Source organism: Balaenoptera acutorostrata, chromosome 1 (assembly GCF_949987535.1).
Source record: "Balaenoptera acutorostrata chromosome 1, mBalAcu1.1, whole genome shotgun sequence".
In the NCBI taxonomy this organism is placed as follows: Eukaryota; Metazoa; Chordata; class Mammalia; order Artiodactyla; family Balaenopteridae; genus Balaenoptera; species Balaenoptera acutorostrata.
The window spans coordinates 168,094,705-168,109,146 of NC_080064.1; the positions used below are offsets into that span (position 1 = coordinate 168,094,705).

At 36.6% G+C, this 14,442-nt stretch overlaps 1 protein-coding gene across 3 annotated transcripts in view; it reads right to left on the reverse strand.

Annotated features, from left to right (window-relative positions):
* Positions 1-375: 375 nt before the first annotated feature.
* CNST (consortin, connexin sorting protein) overlaps positions 376-14,442 on the reverse strand; it is a 129,829-nt gene continuing 115,762 nt past the window's right edge. For all 3 annotated transcript variants that reach the window (XM_028162631.2, XM_007167175.3, XM_057557639.1), the window contains 2 exons: positions 6,009-6,144; positions 376-3,077 (listed from right to left, as the gene is read on the reverse strand). In XM_028162631.2, coding sequence (XP_028018432.1) covers positions 2,872-3,077; positions 6,009-6,144 — 342 coding nt within the window. In that variant the 3' untranslated portion in view covers positions 376-2,871. The remainder of the gene's footprint in view (positions 3,078-6,008; positions 6,145-14,442) is intronic.

The following is a 14,442-nucleotide window of genomic DNA, read 5'->3' on the forward strand; positions in this document are numbered from 1 at the left end:
AGCAAAACAGGTAATAGGTAGAAGATTTCTTTGTTCTTTTCCCACCTTTCCTCTTTTATTTCTCAATTCCTACCCTTTTCTCCACCCTGCCATTCCAGCAAGATCCAATTCACATCTGTCCTTTCAAAATAAGGCCTACCTTCAAATTTTAAATCCTCTTAGCATAATACACGAATTCACAGCTCAATATAGTAAACCTCCCAGAGGGATTTGATTTTTAAATCTAAAGGAATGAATTTTTAGAGTGAATTTCGGTTGCTGTTTCAGGCAGATGGGGAGGTGTTTTAGAAGCACAGGAGCGTTTACGTAGGGACCTATTAGACTACCCAAAGTAATCTACTCGTGGCGCCAGACCAACTTCTGAAATTATTTTACTTTCACTTTAAAGCGGTTTTTCTCAGTACCCAAGGGGTTCAAATAAACTCTCTGAGACATTTTTTTGGTATAGATTTTAAAGTACAAGCTTGATCTGTTACCCTCAAATACAGTTCTTAAGGAAGATTAGTTACAAATAGTTGTCAGTGCTTTCAAATGACAGAAAAAATTACATTATAGTAAAACTGGATGATTTTTTTATGCAAGAGATAACAATTTCTCTCATCACCAGATAGAATTACTCCAATTCATGCAATAAATGACAATTACATTTTTAAAAGTTGCCCTAATTTTTCTAGTTGAGATTTCATGCTTATTTTAAATCAAGACATCAGTATGCTCCTGAGCTCACCTCACCCTCCCTGGGAAGTAGTGAGGACACACGTGGTTTTTCTGAGACTCAGCTGGACTCCACAGAGTACCAAAGTATTATCTCAGTTCTTTCACCTCAGTGTGAAGGTTCCCAGGAAATCTTCAGTTTCAGAAGTAATGGCCCTGGTGGCCAATAGGAAAATATGACATATAGATTTTTTAGGACTTCAATAGTGACCTAAAAAGGTGAACAGGAGGGAAACTTTGACTTATCTTGACATAAAACTAGCAGAAATCAGCATCACCAAATTTCTGTAACTAGAAATCATGAGGGTAAAACAGAAGAGGTTTGTCTCTGATGGGGATGCCCCTCACAGTAGACTTTGTGAATGTCTTTTACAGAACCACATAATATAGTACCATCAACATTTTACATATTTACATACAATTTGAATACAAATTCTTAAAATTTATAATAGAACATTAAAATAATCTTCTAATAAAATCAGCCTTAAGTATAAGGAATCTAGATTTCAGTATCTTGTACACTTCTAAATAAATATCTTTGATCTATAATCCTTGAAAATATTATAGTTTATGGTGACATGATACAGACAAGTCAAACAGTATTATAAGTAAAAATAAAACATCAATTTAAAAATAAACAAGCCTAAAACCACATTGAGCTGAAATTATAGAAAATCAAAACACTAAGTATACAGTAATTAAATATCTAGCATTGGGATAACCAGATGCATGCTAAATGACACAATTTCAACTCTATAAAAAGCCCTTTAAAAATCATAAGTCTCAATAAATAAGCAGAAACACGAAGGGAGGTACTGTACCAGCCAGTAACAACTAGAAAGGAAACTCTCTCTTTTTCTTTCAAATGATCCTAACAGAAAAACATGAAATAATAATCATTGCCAAAAAGCTATAGTTCATGTGTTTTGTTTCTTTTAGAATGCTGCCAATGATATAAAAAGCCAAAGCAAGGCTTCTTAATTGTTAGATCACTGTAACCTAGAAAAGGAAATTGACAGATTTAAATAAAAATCAGACATTTGCCTATTTAAGATATGATTGAATTTTCACCTAATGACCTCACATTAGGTCTAAATCAAGCCCATGATAATGAATGTACATTCAAGCATCTGAATGTATGATCTGTTAATACTGAATTATATATGATGATTTAATTTCATTTGCCAAAGTATTAGTTTATTTTACATAAGGCCAGAATTAAAACATCTAGAGCAGGAACTAATACCTTATTTATCTTTATAGAAGGGTTCTTAGATTCTCAGAACATAATAGATGCTCAATAAGTATTTACTAAATTGAGATGAATCCGGCATTTATTATATCAGGAAGCACTGAATCCACGATGAAACTGGTTGCCTGACACTCAGAGGGAGCTCTTTAATTTTACCTCTAGGCCGGTGATGAATTTCTGGCTAGTTAATCAAGTTAACTATCACAGATCTATCACAGTTTCTTAATTCAGGGCCAAGATTTGTACAGTTCATTTGTTCCACAGTTAAGCCTTCTTGAAAGTTTTGTGGCTGCACATCTATAGTCATGTTGAAAGAATAATCTTTGTTATTCTACGTTGGGTTTTTGCTTATGATAACTATCTGAAATACACATACACACACACACAAACATAATCATTTCACAAATGGAAATCTGGAGAGTGCACAAAGCCTAAATTACATAGCTCCCAAGGTGAACTAAAAAAAGACATTGAAACTGTAAGGTTACTCTTTCTCATTACACACAAACTTATTGCGTGATGGCTGGAAGCAATGTCTTTGGACAAACGGTTATAAACCACAAGTGTCCTTAGCCATTAGCCTGACAAGGTAGCCCAAAATGGTTTGGCTCCAACACTGCCCTGTTTAATTCTGTAGCTCATTACACTAGGAAGCAGCGAGGAGGAGGTGGACATGCTCTCCAAAGACCATTCCTTCCATCCACAGTGCTCAGATCAATATCTGTATCATTATGTGGATTATTCTGAGTTCCTCTGTATTGCCAGTTAAAGTTGCTGTTTCTGATGTTTGTGGTTCCTCACTGGGGAAGGGAGGCGCACGTTACAGAACTCTTGAAATAAAAGCTATTTAAAAAGTTTCACTCTTTGATTCTCACGGCCAGCATGCCTGTCCCTCTTGAATGCTGCTAGGAGAGGTAGATCCAGTGTTTAAGTCCTGCCATTCCCTGCAGTAACTTAGTGTAATAGAAGTCCACGTTGTCTGCAAAGTCTGTACAAACAGGTGACTCCGTGTCACCAAAAGTGCAGTATAATGCAGTTCCTCCCACACTGAGGAAAACCGTTGCTATGCACAGCAAGACCAGTAAAATACAGGAACCCCCTCCAACTTCATCTGCAAACAGGAAAACAGAGTAAGGTTAAACTGACACAAAACTAATGCCTAGTATCTGCTGTCTGCTCACTGATTGAGATAACTAGATGTTTCTCATATTAGCCCTCTATGGATAGCCACTGACAGGAAGCTAGGACACCAGTGACTATACAAGGACCTATTAGTTACCATAAAGATATATACTTGTGGAGCTTGTGAATGCTACAATTAAAACTAGCTCATTTATACAATGAATATAACCGTTTCCATAAAAAAAGAAGAAAAAAAATGGCAATACTTCTCTGATGTGCTCATAGCATTATTTTAGAGTACAAATTATATATAACCTCACTATTATGGTATCTTTAGAGTTCACGTCATGGGACCACCTTAATGCAAAGTCAATTTGATATTAAACAAACGAACAAAAATGTCTGAGTGGGATCTTGCATCTTAGTAATACTCAATTTTATCTTTCAGTGGAATAATGAAGTTCTAGCTAGTACAGTAATTTCATTTCTTAAACAACTTTGGCAGGCTTGTTTTTAATAAAAATGTCCACATAAGTCTTTCTATATTGAAGAAAATGACTATTCTCTGGTTGAAAGTCTTAATGATCAATCATAATTAAAGAAAAATAAAAAATATTTGGAAAAGACTAAGACATTTTATGATCAGCATGAGGAGGGTGTACCAAAACCTTCTTGGAAGGTAATCTGGCAGCATCTATTAACATTTTAAATTAATTTATCATCCTGCCTGGGGCACTTTTGAGAGTGAAAGCGTGTTAAGTGAATGCAGTGCTGGGACAACAGGTATAAACAAGGAAGGGCTGCCTGAGGCCAACTGGTCCATAGGGTCCTGATCACCTAGCCTAGCAAATCCACTTTCAGGAATTAAACCCACAGATCTGCACAAAACACAGTATCATATTTACAAGCATGTTCACTGCAGCAAAGTTTGTTATAACATAAAGTTGAGAATAACTTAGTTATTCTAGTTACAATGGAAGAGTTAAATAATTATGGGAGATTCATATCATGGAATACTATGCAACTGTTTAACAGAATGAAGTAAATTTAATATGTTGTTCAAAGAAAGATGTCCAAGATTGATGGTTAAATTAAAAAGACGTGACATAACGGTATATAATGAACCATTCATGTTAAAAAAAAAAAGGGCACATGTGTATGTACACACATACACATGCATATATACAGAATGCATTTTGAAAGGATGGTAAGAACTTCAATCAATACCTGGGGGAAACCCCCAAGGGAGGGAGGGTTGAGAGCCTTAAACTTTTTACTTCATTACTGTCTAAGTTTTTTCATGATTAGTGTATATTACTTTTATGATTAAAAAAACAAATTTTACAGAACCCAATATAAACCAAATAGAATTTATTTGGAAGATTTTACAGTAATATGTGAATATATTCTCCCCATAAAAATTTAAACATGAAAGTATCTAAGAGTCTAAGGGACTCTCCCTGTTACTCCTACCCAATCATATTCCCCTCTCAACCAAGAGGCAAACACTGTTAAATATGGTGTGTATCCTTCCAGATCAAACACATGTGGTTTCAGGATTTTTATAGAAACAGGATTATGTAATTGTATTGTCCTGTGATTTACACATTTACAGTTTAATAGATTTTAATAGTTAATAGACATTAATAGATTTAATAATTTATACTTAGTATTTTTATACACACAAATAAAAAGGATCATATCATTCATGTTGTGTTTCTTGGGGTTTTTTTGGTTTTTGGTCAGTTCAGTATTTTTACCATCTTCTCTCTTTTTGGCATGATTCCCACCCACCCTCTTATCTTTGTTAACAATCTAGTTTATGTATTTTTCTGGGTATTTCTTCATTCTCATATATTTATATACAAACATTTAGATACAATTTATTTTAAAACATCTATTTTGTTTTATCTACACGCATTGATAGTATTTAGAGCTGTGCTGTCCAACATGGAAGCCAAGAGGCACAGGCGGCTACTGAGCACAAGTTACATAACTTAGTGTAAGGCAAGATGGCTACTAAGGGAACTGGGGACTGTCAGTTCTAAATCCTGGGTTCCCCCTACTATGTATGCAACGATTCAATACCAATTGGTACAAACAAAGAATTGAGCACTTGATCTGCAGAGGACTGTGATAGCTACAAGCAAGGTGCACAGGTAAAATGAGGGGTGGGAACAATTATTTCCAAGGTTCCTACCAGCTTTACAATTGTAAAAATTTAGAAACCTCTACTGCTATCACTTTATGCCATATTTAGAAAGCATATCTACACGTTGACACTGTTATTTTAAAAATGCAGTTGTTTTATAAACATGAAAAGCATACTGACAGGTTCTTGGCTATATTTCTACTCTCTCTGATTTACCTAGGCCTTAGATAAATTTAACCACCACCTTAAATATAAGCCCAGTAGGAAAAAAAAAAAATCAAACAATAGCAACAGCGTTAAACTGTACTCTTGAGAGACACCTCTTTCTATAGAGTCAAGAAGAAATCAGCGAAGAGAAAATATTTGTAATCCATAAATATTTTCCACATCAGTCAAGAAGGAGTATGAACTGCCACTGAAAAGAAGACAAAAATAGCAGGCTCACTAAAAAACAAAAAACAAAAACCAGAAAACAAAACACGAAACAAAGAAACTGAAATAAGCTCTGAAAATTGAGGACTATCTGTGGGACAGGAAGGCAATGAGATGAATTTTGCAACTTGCTCACTTATTTGAGCAAAACAAATTGCTTAGGAATTATTTAAGAACTGATGATAGTTTGATCCTCCGTGTTTCTTTACAGAAGATAAAGCAACTAAGTCCACATATTCTTTACAAATCCTGTTACCAAACACCTTATTGTACATTAATTCATTCTTTCAGCAAACACTGATCAAATCTGTGCTAGACATAGTCCGAGCACTTTACCTTGATCTAAGCTGTCGTCTATTTCTTGGAATCTCACTCTTCGCTTAGATGGTTTCTGTTGCATCTGGGCAGGATGATCTCCTACAGTATTATTCCTCTTCTTTAATATAGAGACCAATCCTTCAGCATGAACAACCTGTCAGAGATTATAAGCACTGTTTGTTATATTATGGTGGGACATATCAGTGATGTTTTACATGTAATGGTAAGAAGGCTAATTCAGTTCAAGGGGTATCTGAAGTCCTATTAGAGGTTTAACCAATTCCTATAGAAAAAAATCACAGTCATCAAAATCTAACAGAATAATACTGTCTCTTGTCTTCAGATATTGCCAAATACACATATCTAAAACTCTGATTGCTCTTCTAAAGCTCTGAACTGATTCCAGGGCCAGGCAGTGTGACACAGCATGAACTGGAAATCAGGCCTACTTTATCCTCATTTATAGCTCCGCTTCCCTGTTAAGTCATCTATAAAATGATTCCTTACGGCCTCTCTTTGCTTAATCATTAGTCCTGGGTTTTGCTTTATAACTGAGGTTGCTTTTTTCATTCATCAGCAATTTTTAAGAAATGAACATGTGAGACTTAAAATATATTCGATACCAACTTTTAACATCAAAATGAGTGTTGTCCCCAGTTCCTCTGAGAAACTACACATTTACTGAATAATGTTCTAGTGCTCTAAATATCTTAAGGACTTCTCTTCTAGAATCTCTCTCAGACCCAGTTTACTAGGGACGTATTACCCTGTAGTATGCAGAGGGTGGCAAACTATGGCCACTAGGCCAAAGGCCTGCTGCCTAGTTTTGCAAATAGAATTTAATTGGAGCACAGCCAAGGTTACTCATCCACATATTGTGTATGGCTGCTACAACGGCAGAATTGAGTACAGACCATAAAGTCTAAAATATTCAATATTTGGTCCTTAGAAAAAGAAAAGAAATAGAAAAAGACTGCTGTCTATTATTTCTTTAGTCCCCCCTCTACCCCTTTCTATGCTGTCTTTCTGGTTTTCACTTGGGACACCTCTCTTCTGCCTCCACCCCACCCTTTATTTAGGAACAAAGACAAAACAGAAACCCTTGCCATTTAGGAGTTAAAAGACTCTGAGGCACAGGGAGAAAGAGAAGAGAATCAGTTGGTAGAGCCAACTGGGAAGCTGGAGGCCTTACCATAGGCCCCCCTAGGCAGTAGGTTGATTCACAAAAGTTGACTTGTGAGTTGCCTGCATTAACAAGCTGTAGGTGATGACATAGATGGGCATTGTGGCCCTAACACTGTTGATGTCAGTGGCTTGCTGGTATCGGATCACTGTAAGCTGAGGACTCCCTGTAATGTCATTTATCTGATCAATGGTATAAAATACTTATTATGACTTCTAGTTCCAGCCAGCCATCTCTGATAATAAGCTATACATAAACATTACAGATTCTATTAGTTCTTTTTATAACTCAATGCTTTTGGGGCCAAATAACTCAATATAGTCTTCTACTGGGCTTCCCTGAACATGGGTCTGTAGAAACCATTATCTCAAAAAAAAAATAAGTTAGCAATTTATTCTTTTTATAGAAAATATGTATTTCAGATGATGTATTTCTTTTGAGAAAGCTAAAATACTTTAGTGACATTAAAATGATAAGTACAAATTATGCAAAGGAATAGTTTTTCAAATCTTTCATCAGAAAGCAACAATATTAAAGACCATCCTCATACAACAAAGAAAAATGATTTTACAAGTACCTTGCTGAAACAGGGTACTTGAGGAAGGGAAAGAAATCCTAATAAGTTTCTAAAGAGCAAGACATGGAAAATGGAAATTAATTTTAATGAGTATATTACTATTAAAGATATGTCATTGACTTTTTAAATTTTTAGTAAATGTAAAAAAAAAGGGAGTTTTCATAGATTCATTCACTATCTATTTCACTCCATAAAATAGTACATTTACCAAGAGTGAATTCACCTACCACAGGTGTTTTCAAGTTGCTTTAACTACTTAGAAAAAACAATCCTATTAAGAATAGTTACAAAGACAAGCTCCAGAGTTGCATTACTGTTAACTGTATGTCTTTGTGATCTGAGTTTTGAATCTGTAAATTCAAGAGACAGACCCAATAATAAATCAAAAGACACTGCAAATATGAATAAATGGATGTTGAAAGACCAAGAGAAACTCTCAAAATCATCTGGAAAGACACAGAATGTGCTTCCAAGACCTAGAAGCTAGTCCTAGTGCAGCAGCTGTTAGGCCCCTACCTTAGCTCCTGCTTGCCTTAATACGGTGTGTTGGGCTCCAGAAGTCACATAGTTAAGGGATACAAGACTTCCCAAGTGTCCCCATCTTATTTACTGTGGATGGCAATGAACTTTGGCAAATTTTTGAAAAAGGGAAGAAGTAAGAGTATGAGACATTAAAGTTGTGTGGGATGAGCCAACATTTTATCTTGACACCCTCCCCACTCAACCCTTAACTCCTGGCAAAAAAATCTATCCACAGCCTTTACATGCTTTTCCTTTTTCTCTCCCACCAAGAATCTTTTGTTTCAGCAAGGCTGCTCCAGTGTCTGAAGTGAAGGAATGTGTTCTTTTCCATTATTTCCTTTCAGTCTTATTCAGGGATCTTCTCCAGGGATCTTTCTTTTTTAACTGCTCTCTTTTCCTATAGTTTATAGGGATGGTGGGACCAAGTTTAGGCATAGGAGATGCAAGCCAAGGGGGAAACTCTTAGAAGACAGGTGGGTGTGGTCCTTTCTGTTCTGACAAGAGTTTTGGGCAAAGGTCTTAGAACCTACCCCTAGTACAGAAATTCCTACTTATCATACCAAGACAGTCAAACAAAAAGAAATGACTTTGGTAGAGTTTACCTTAATTTTATGGTAGAAGGGCAAGTAAGTTAAAACAAAGTCATGGTCTTAGTCTAGGGTCTCATTCAGAAGACTGCCAAGTGTTTCTAAGTAGGTTGGGAAGTTGAGTTAGGGCACATTGAAATGTGTCTTCTCCAAACTACTCTTAAAAAACATTTCTATGCCTTTTAATTTTTTAACATAATGTCAATATTAAAAGGTTAAGAAACTTTAAATCTCAAAAAATAAAGCTTTAAAAACTAAATTTAGGGAATTCCCTGGCAGTCTAGTGGTTAGGACTCCACGCTCTCACTGCTGAGGGCCTGGGTTCAATTCCTGTTCAGGGAACTAAGATCCCACAAGCCGCATGGTGCGGCCAAAAAAAAAAAAAAAAAAGTTAAAAAAAAAACAAAACTAAATTTAGGTTCCCACTTAAATTACCAAATTCCTTTCCTACCAAAACAAAGTATACCAAGCTTTACACTGAGAACAAAAAGAATGTCTAAGCTGTAATTAGTGTAATTGTTACTGGTGTTACTCTATGAATAAGTGCAGAATTAAAACAAATAATGAAACATCCATCCGACCTAGCCCTGTATATTTGTAAATAAATAGCTCTTCTGCACTTCCCCCTCAAATACCAATGATCATCTTAAATAGCATTTTAATAATGAACTATTTGTAAAAAACAAAATTATTCTGCAACTCTGCTGGCACAGAAAATCATAATATGACAAGGAAAACATTCAGAGAGGCCTTGCTGTTAGATCTGCCTCCTCAAATTAAAGGAGAAAATAGATACCAAATAATATTCTTTTACTGGTCAAGGCTTTACTCAACCCAGAAACTCAAGGTTGGTAAATTTTGCTTGGTTTCCAGATAACTTGAGAAATAACATTCATAAATCATATTAGTATATTATAAACAGCTTAAATGCCAGCAATTTCACTGTAGAGAATGAAATTCTGGTCATTCAATGTCAAATTTTCAGGTACTATTCTGCACTGAAGGAACAAGTCATGGTTCTCTGCCTGGTTCTTTAGATTTGGGTTCCATAATAAGAACTATGATTTAGTGAATCTGCACTTTATGTAAAGACATTTACATAATATTTCATACCTAATCTTTACAACTCTGTTATACAGGCATTACCAGTCCTATTTTACAGATGAAGAGGCCAAGCTGAGAGAGCTTAAATAACTTGCTTACATTTGTAGCACCAGTTAAGGGCAGAGTTGAATACTAACTCAAGATTAAACCTCTTGCCATTTCCCTAATGTGAAAAGATCTTATTTTCTATGATTATTAAAATTTTGCTTAGTGTCGTTTGCTATAATACATATTACAATTAAAATTAGATGAACAGAACTTTCAAATAAACCTAATAAGTTTCTTTTGTCTTTCCAAAACACTTTATAGCAACAAATCCTTATCGTACACATCACCTGAATTAAGAGATACTTAAACTAATGGCTAAAACTGTCAGTCTAGAGACACTGGGGAGGAGAAGGTGAGATGAAAGATCCTTTGTGTCATTCAATAATCCGAAAGTAGATTAATGTCATGGCTACTACTACAGCAAATTAATATAACAAGTCACAGCAGGAGCAAGAGGAGGTGGCTAAATGGAGGAAAGCCATCTTCTGGAAATAACACGACGGTGATCTCTGACCCTACAATGCTTCATCTTAGAACACCACAATATGGAGAGTAAAAAACAAATGATGATGAAGTACATTGATATTGAATTTTTCAAAGATTAATTTAAAAAGGAAAAAAGGGCGCATGCGTGGTTCTACCACAATGTCAGCGCCTAGTCCATAGTGAGGGTGACAAGAAGTTAGTTTCCTTAGGACCAAGGAGGCAACCTCGCAACTGCAGGACAACTTGTTGCCCCATCCATAGGGAAGAATAAGCTTCCTGTTACCGCTGCAACTGCTAAGAAGCTGGCCTTGCTGCGGTTTCTCCCAGACGTTTTTTAGATACCGAGTGGCTGACAGGGTCTTGGTGCTACGGCCAGGTGTCAGGCCTGAGCCTCTGAGGTGGGAGAGCCGAGTTCACGATATTCGTCCATCAGAGACCTCCTGGCTCCATATAATATAAAACAGTGAAAGCTCTCCCAGAGATCTCCATCTCAAAGCTAAGACCCAGATGCACTCAACAACAGCAAGCTACAGTGATGGACAGCCTATGCCAAACAACTAGCAAGACAGGAACACAACCCCACCCATTAGCAGAGAGGCTACCTAAAATCATAAGGTCACAGGCACCCCAAAACATACCACTGGATGCGGTCCTGCCCACCAGAAAGACAAGAGTCAGCCTCATCCACCAGAACACAGGCACCAGTCCCCTCCACCAGGAAGCCTACACGACCCACTGAACCAACCTTAGCCACTGGGGCAGACACCAAAAACAACGGGAACGACGAACCTGCAGCCTGCGAAAAGGAGACCCCAAACACAGTAAGTTAAGCAAAATGAGAAGACAGAGAAACACACAGAAGATAAAGGAGCAAGATAAAAACCCACCAGACCAAATAAATGAAGAGGAAATAGGCAGTCTACCTGAAAGAGAATTCAGAGTAATGATAGTAAAGATGATCCAAAATCTGGGCAATAGAATGGAGAAAATACAAGAAACGTTTAATAAGGACCTAAAAGAAGTAAAGAGCAAACAAACAATGATGAACAACACAATAACTAAAATTAAAAATTCTCTAGAAGGACTCAATAGCAGAATAACTGAGGCAGAAGAACGGCTAAAGTGACATGGAAGATAAAACAGTGGAAAGAACTACCGCAGAGCAGAATAAAGAAAAAAGAATGAAAAGAACTGAGGACAGTCTTAGAGACCTCTGGGACAACATTAAACACACCAACATTCGAATTATAGGGGTCCCAGAAGAAGAAGAGAGAAAGAAAGGGACTGAGAAAATATTTGAAGAGATTATAGTTGAAAACTTCCCTAATATGGGAAAGGAAATAGTTAGTCAAGTCCAGGAAGCGCAGAGAGTCCCATAAAGGATAAATCCAAGGAGAAACACACCAAGACACATATTAATCAAACTACCAAAAACTAAATACAAAGAAAAAAATATTAAAAGAAGCAAGGGAAAAACAACAAATAACACAGAAGGGAATCCCCATAAGGTTAACAGCTGATCTTTCAGCAGAAACTCTGCAAGCCAGAAGGGAGTGGCAGGACATATTTAAAGTGATGAAGGGGAAAAACCTACAACCAAGATTACTCTACCCAGCAAGGATCTCATTCAGATTTGATGGAGAAATTAAAACCTTTACAGACAAGCAAAAGCTAAGAGAATTCAGCACCACCAAACCAGCTCTACAACAAATGCTAAAGGAACTTCTCTAGGCAGGAAACACAAAAGAAGGAAAAGACCTACAATAACACACCCAAAATAAGAAAATGATAATAGGAACATACATATCGATAATTACCTTAAATGTAAATGGATTAAATGCTCCAACCAAAAGACATAGACTGGCTGAATGAATACAAAAACAAGACCCGTATATATGCTGTCTACAAGAGACCCACTTCAGACCTAGGGACACATACAGACTGAAAGTAAGGGGATGGAAAAAGATATTCCATGCAAACGGAAATCAGAACAAAGCTGGAGTAGCAATTCTCATATCAGGCAAAATAGACTTTAAAATAAAGACTATTACAAGAGACAAAAAAGGACACTACATACGATTAAGGGATCAATCCAAGAAGAAGATATAACAATTGTAAATATTTATGCACCCAACATAGGAGCAACTCAATACATAAGGCAAACACTAACAGCTATAAAAGGGTAAATCGACAGTAACACAATCACAGTAGGGAACTTTAACACCCCATTTTCACCAATGGACAGATCATTCAAAATGAAAATAAATAAGGAAACACAAGCTATGAATGATACATTAAACAAGATGGACTTAATTGATATGTATAGGACGTTCCATCCAAAAACAACAGAATACACTTTCTTCTCAAGTGCTCATGGAACATTCTTCAGGATAGATCATATCTTGGGTCACAAATCAAGCCTTGGCAAATTTAAGAAAATTGAAATCGTATCAAGTATCTTTTCCAACCACGACGCTATGAGACTAGATATCAATTACAGGAAAAAATCTGTAAAACATACAAACACATGGAGGCTAAATAATACACTACTAAATAACCAAGAGATCACTGAAGAAATCAAAGAGAAAATCAAAAAATACCTAGAAACAAATGACAATGAAAACACGACGACCCATAACCTATGGCATGCAGCAAAAGCAGTTCTAAGAGGGAAGTTTACGGCAATACAATCCTACATCAAGAAACAAGAAACATCTCAAATAAACAACCTAATCTTACACCTAAAGCAATTAGAGAAAGAAGAACAAAAAAATCCCAAAGTTAGCAGAAGGAAAGAAATCATAAAGATCAGATCAGAAAAAAATGAAAAAGAAATGAAGGAAACAATAGCAAAGATCAATAAAACTAAAAGCTGGTTCTTTGAGAAGATAAACAAAATTGATAAACCATTAGCCAGACTCATCAAGAAAAAAAGGGAGAAGACTCAAATCAATAGAATTAGAAATGAAAAAGGAAAGTAAAAACAGACACTGCAGAAATACAAAGGATCACGAGAGATTACTACAAGCAACTTTATGCCAATAAAATGGACAACCTGGAAGAAATGGACAAAATAAACAGAACAATCACAAGCACTGAAATTGAGACTGTGATTAAAAATCTTCCAACAAACAAAAGTCCAGGACCAGATGGCTTCTCCAGAGAATTCTATCAAACATTTAGAGAAGAGCGATCATCTATCCTTCTCAAAATCTTCCAAAATATAGCAGAGGGAGGAACACCCCCCAACTCATTCTATGAGGCCACCATCACCCTGATACCAAAACCAGACAAAGATGTCACAGAGAAAGAAAACTACAGGCCAATATCACTGATGAACATACATGCAAAAATCCTCAACAAAATACTAGCAAACAGAATCCAACAGCACCTTAAAAGTATCAGACAGGGCTTCCCTGGTGGCGCAGTGGTTGGGAGTCTGCCTGCCAATGCAGGAGATGCGGTTTCGAGCCCTGGTCTGGGAAGATCCCACATGCCACGGAGCAAAAAATGGGCCTGTGAGCCACAACTGCTGAGCCTGTGCGTCTGGAGCCTGTGCTCTGCAACGAGAGAGGCCGCGATGGTGGGAGGCCCGTGCACCGTGATGAAGAGTGGCCCCCGCTTGCCACAGCTGGAGGGAGTCCTCGCACAGAAACAAAGATCCAACACAGCCATTAATAAATAAATAAAGCACACCTAGTATAGTGTAATTAAAAAAAAATTGATTTAAAGTATCAGACATTCACAGAAAGATAGACAAAATGACAAGGCAGAGGGCTATGTAGCAAATGAAGGAACAAGATAAAACCCGAGAAAAACAACTAACTGAAGTGGAGATAGGCAACCTTCCAGAAAAAGAATTCAGAATAATGATAGTGAAGATGATCCAGGACCTCGGAAAAAGAATGGAGGCAAAGATCGAGAAGATGCAAGAAATGTTTAACA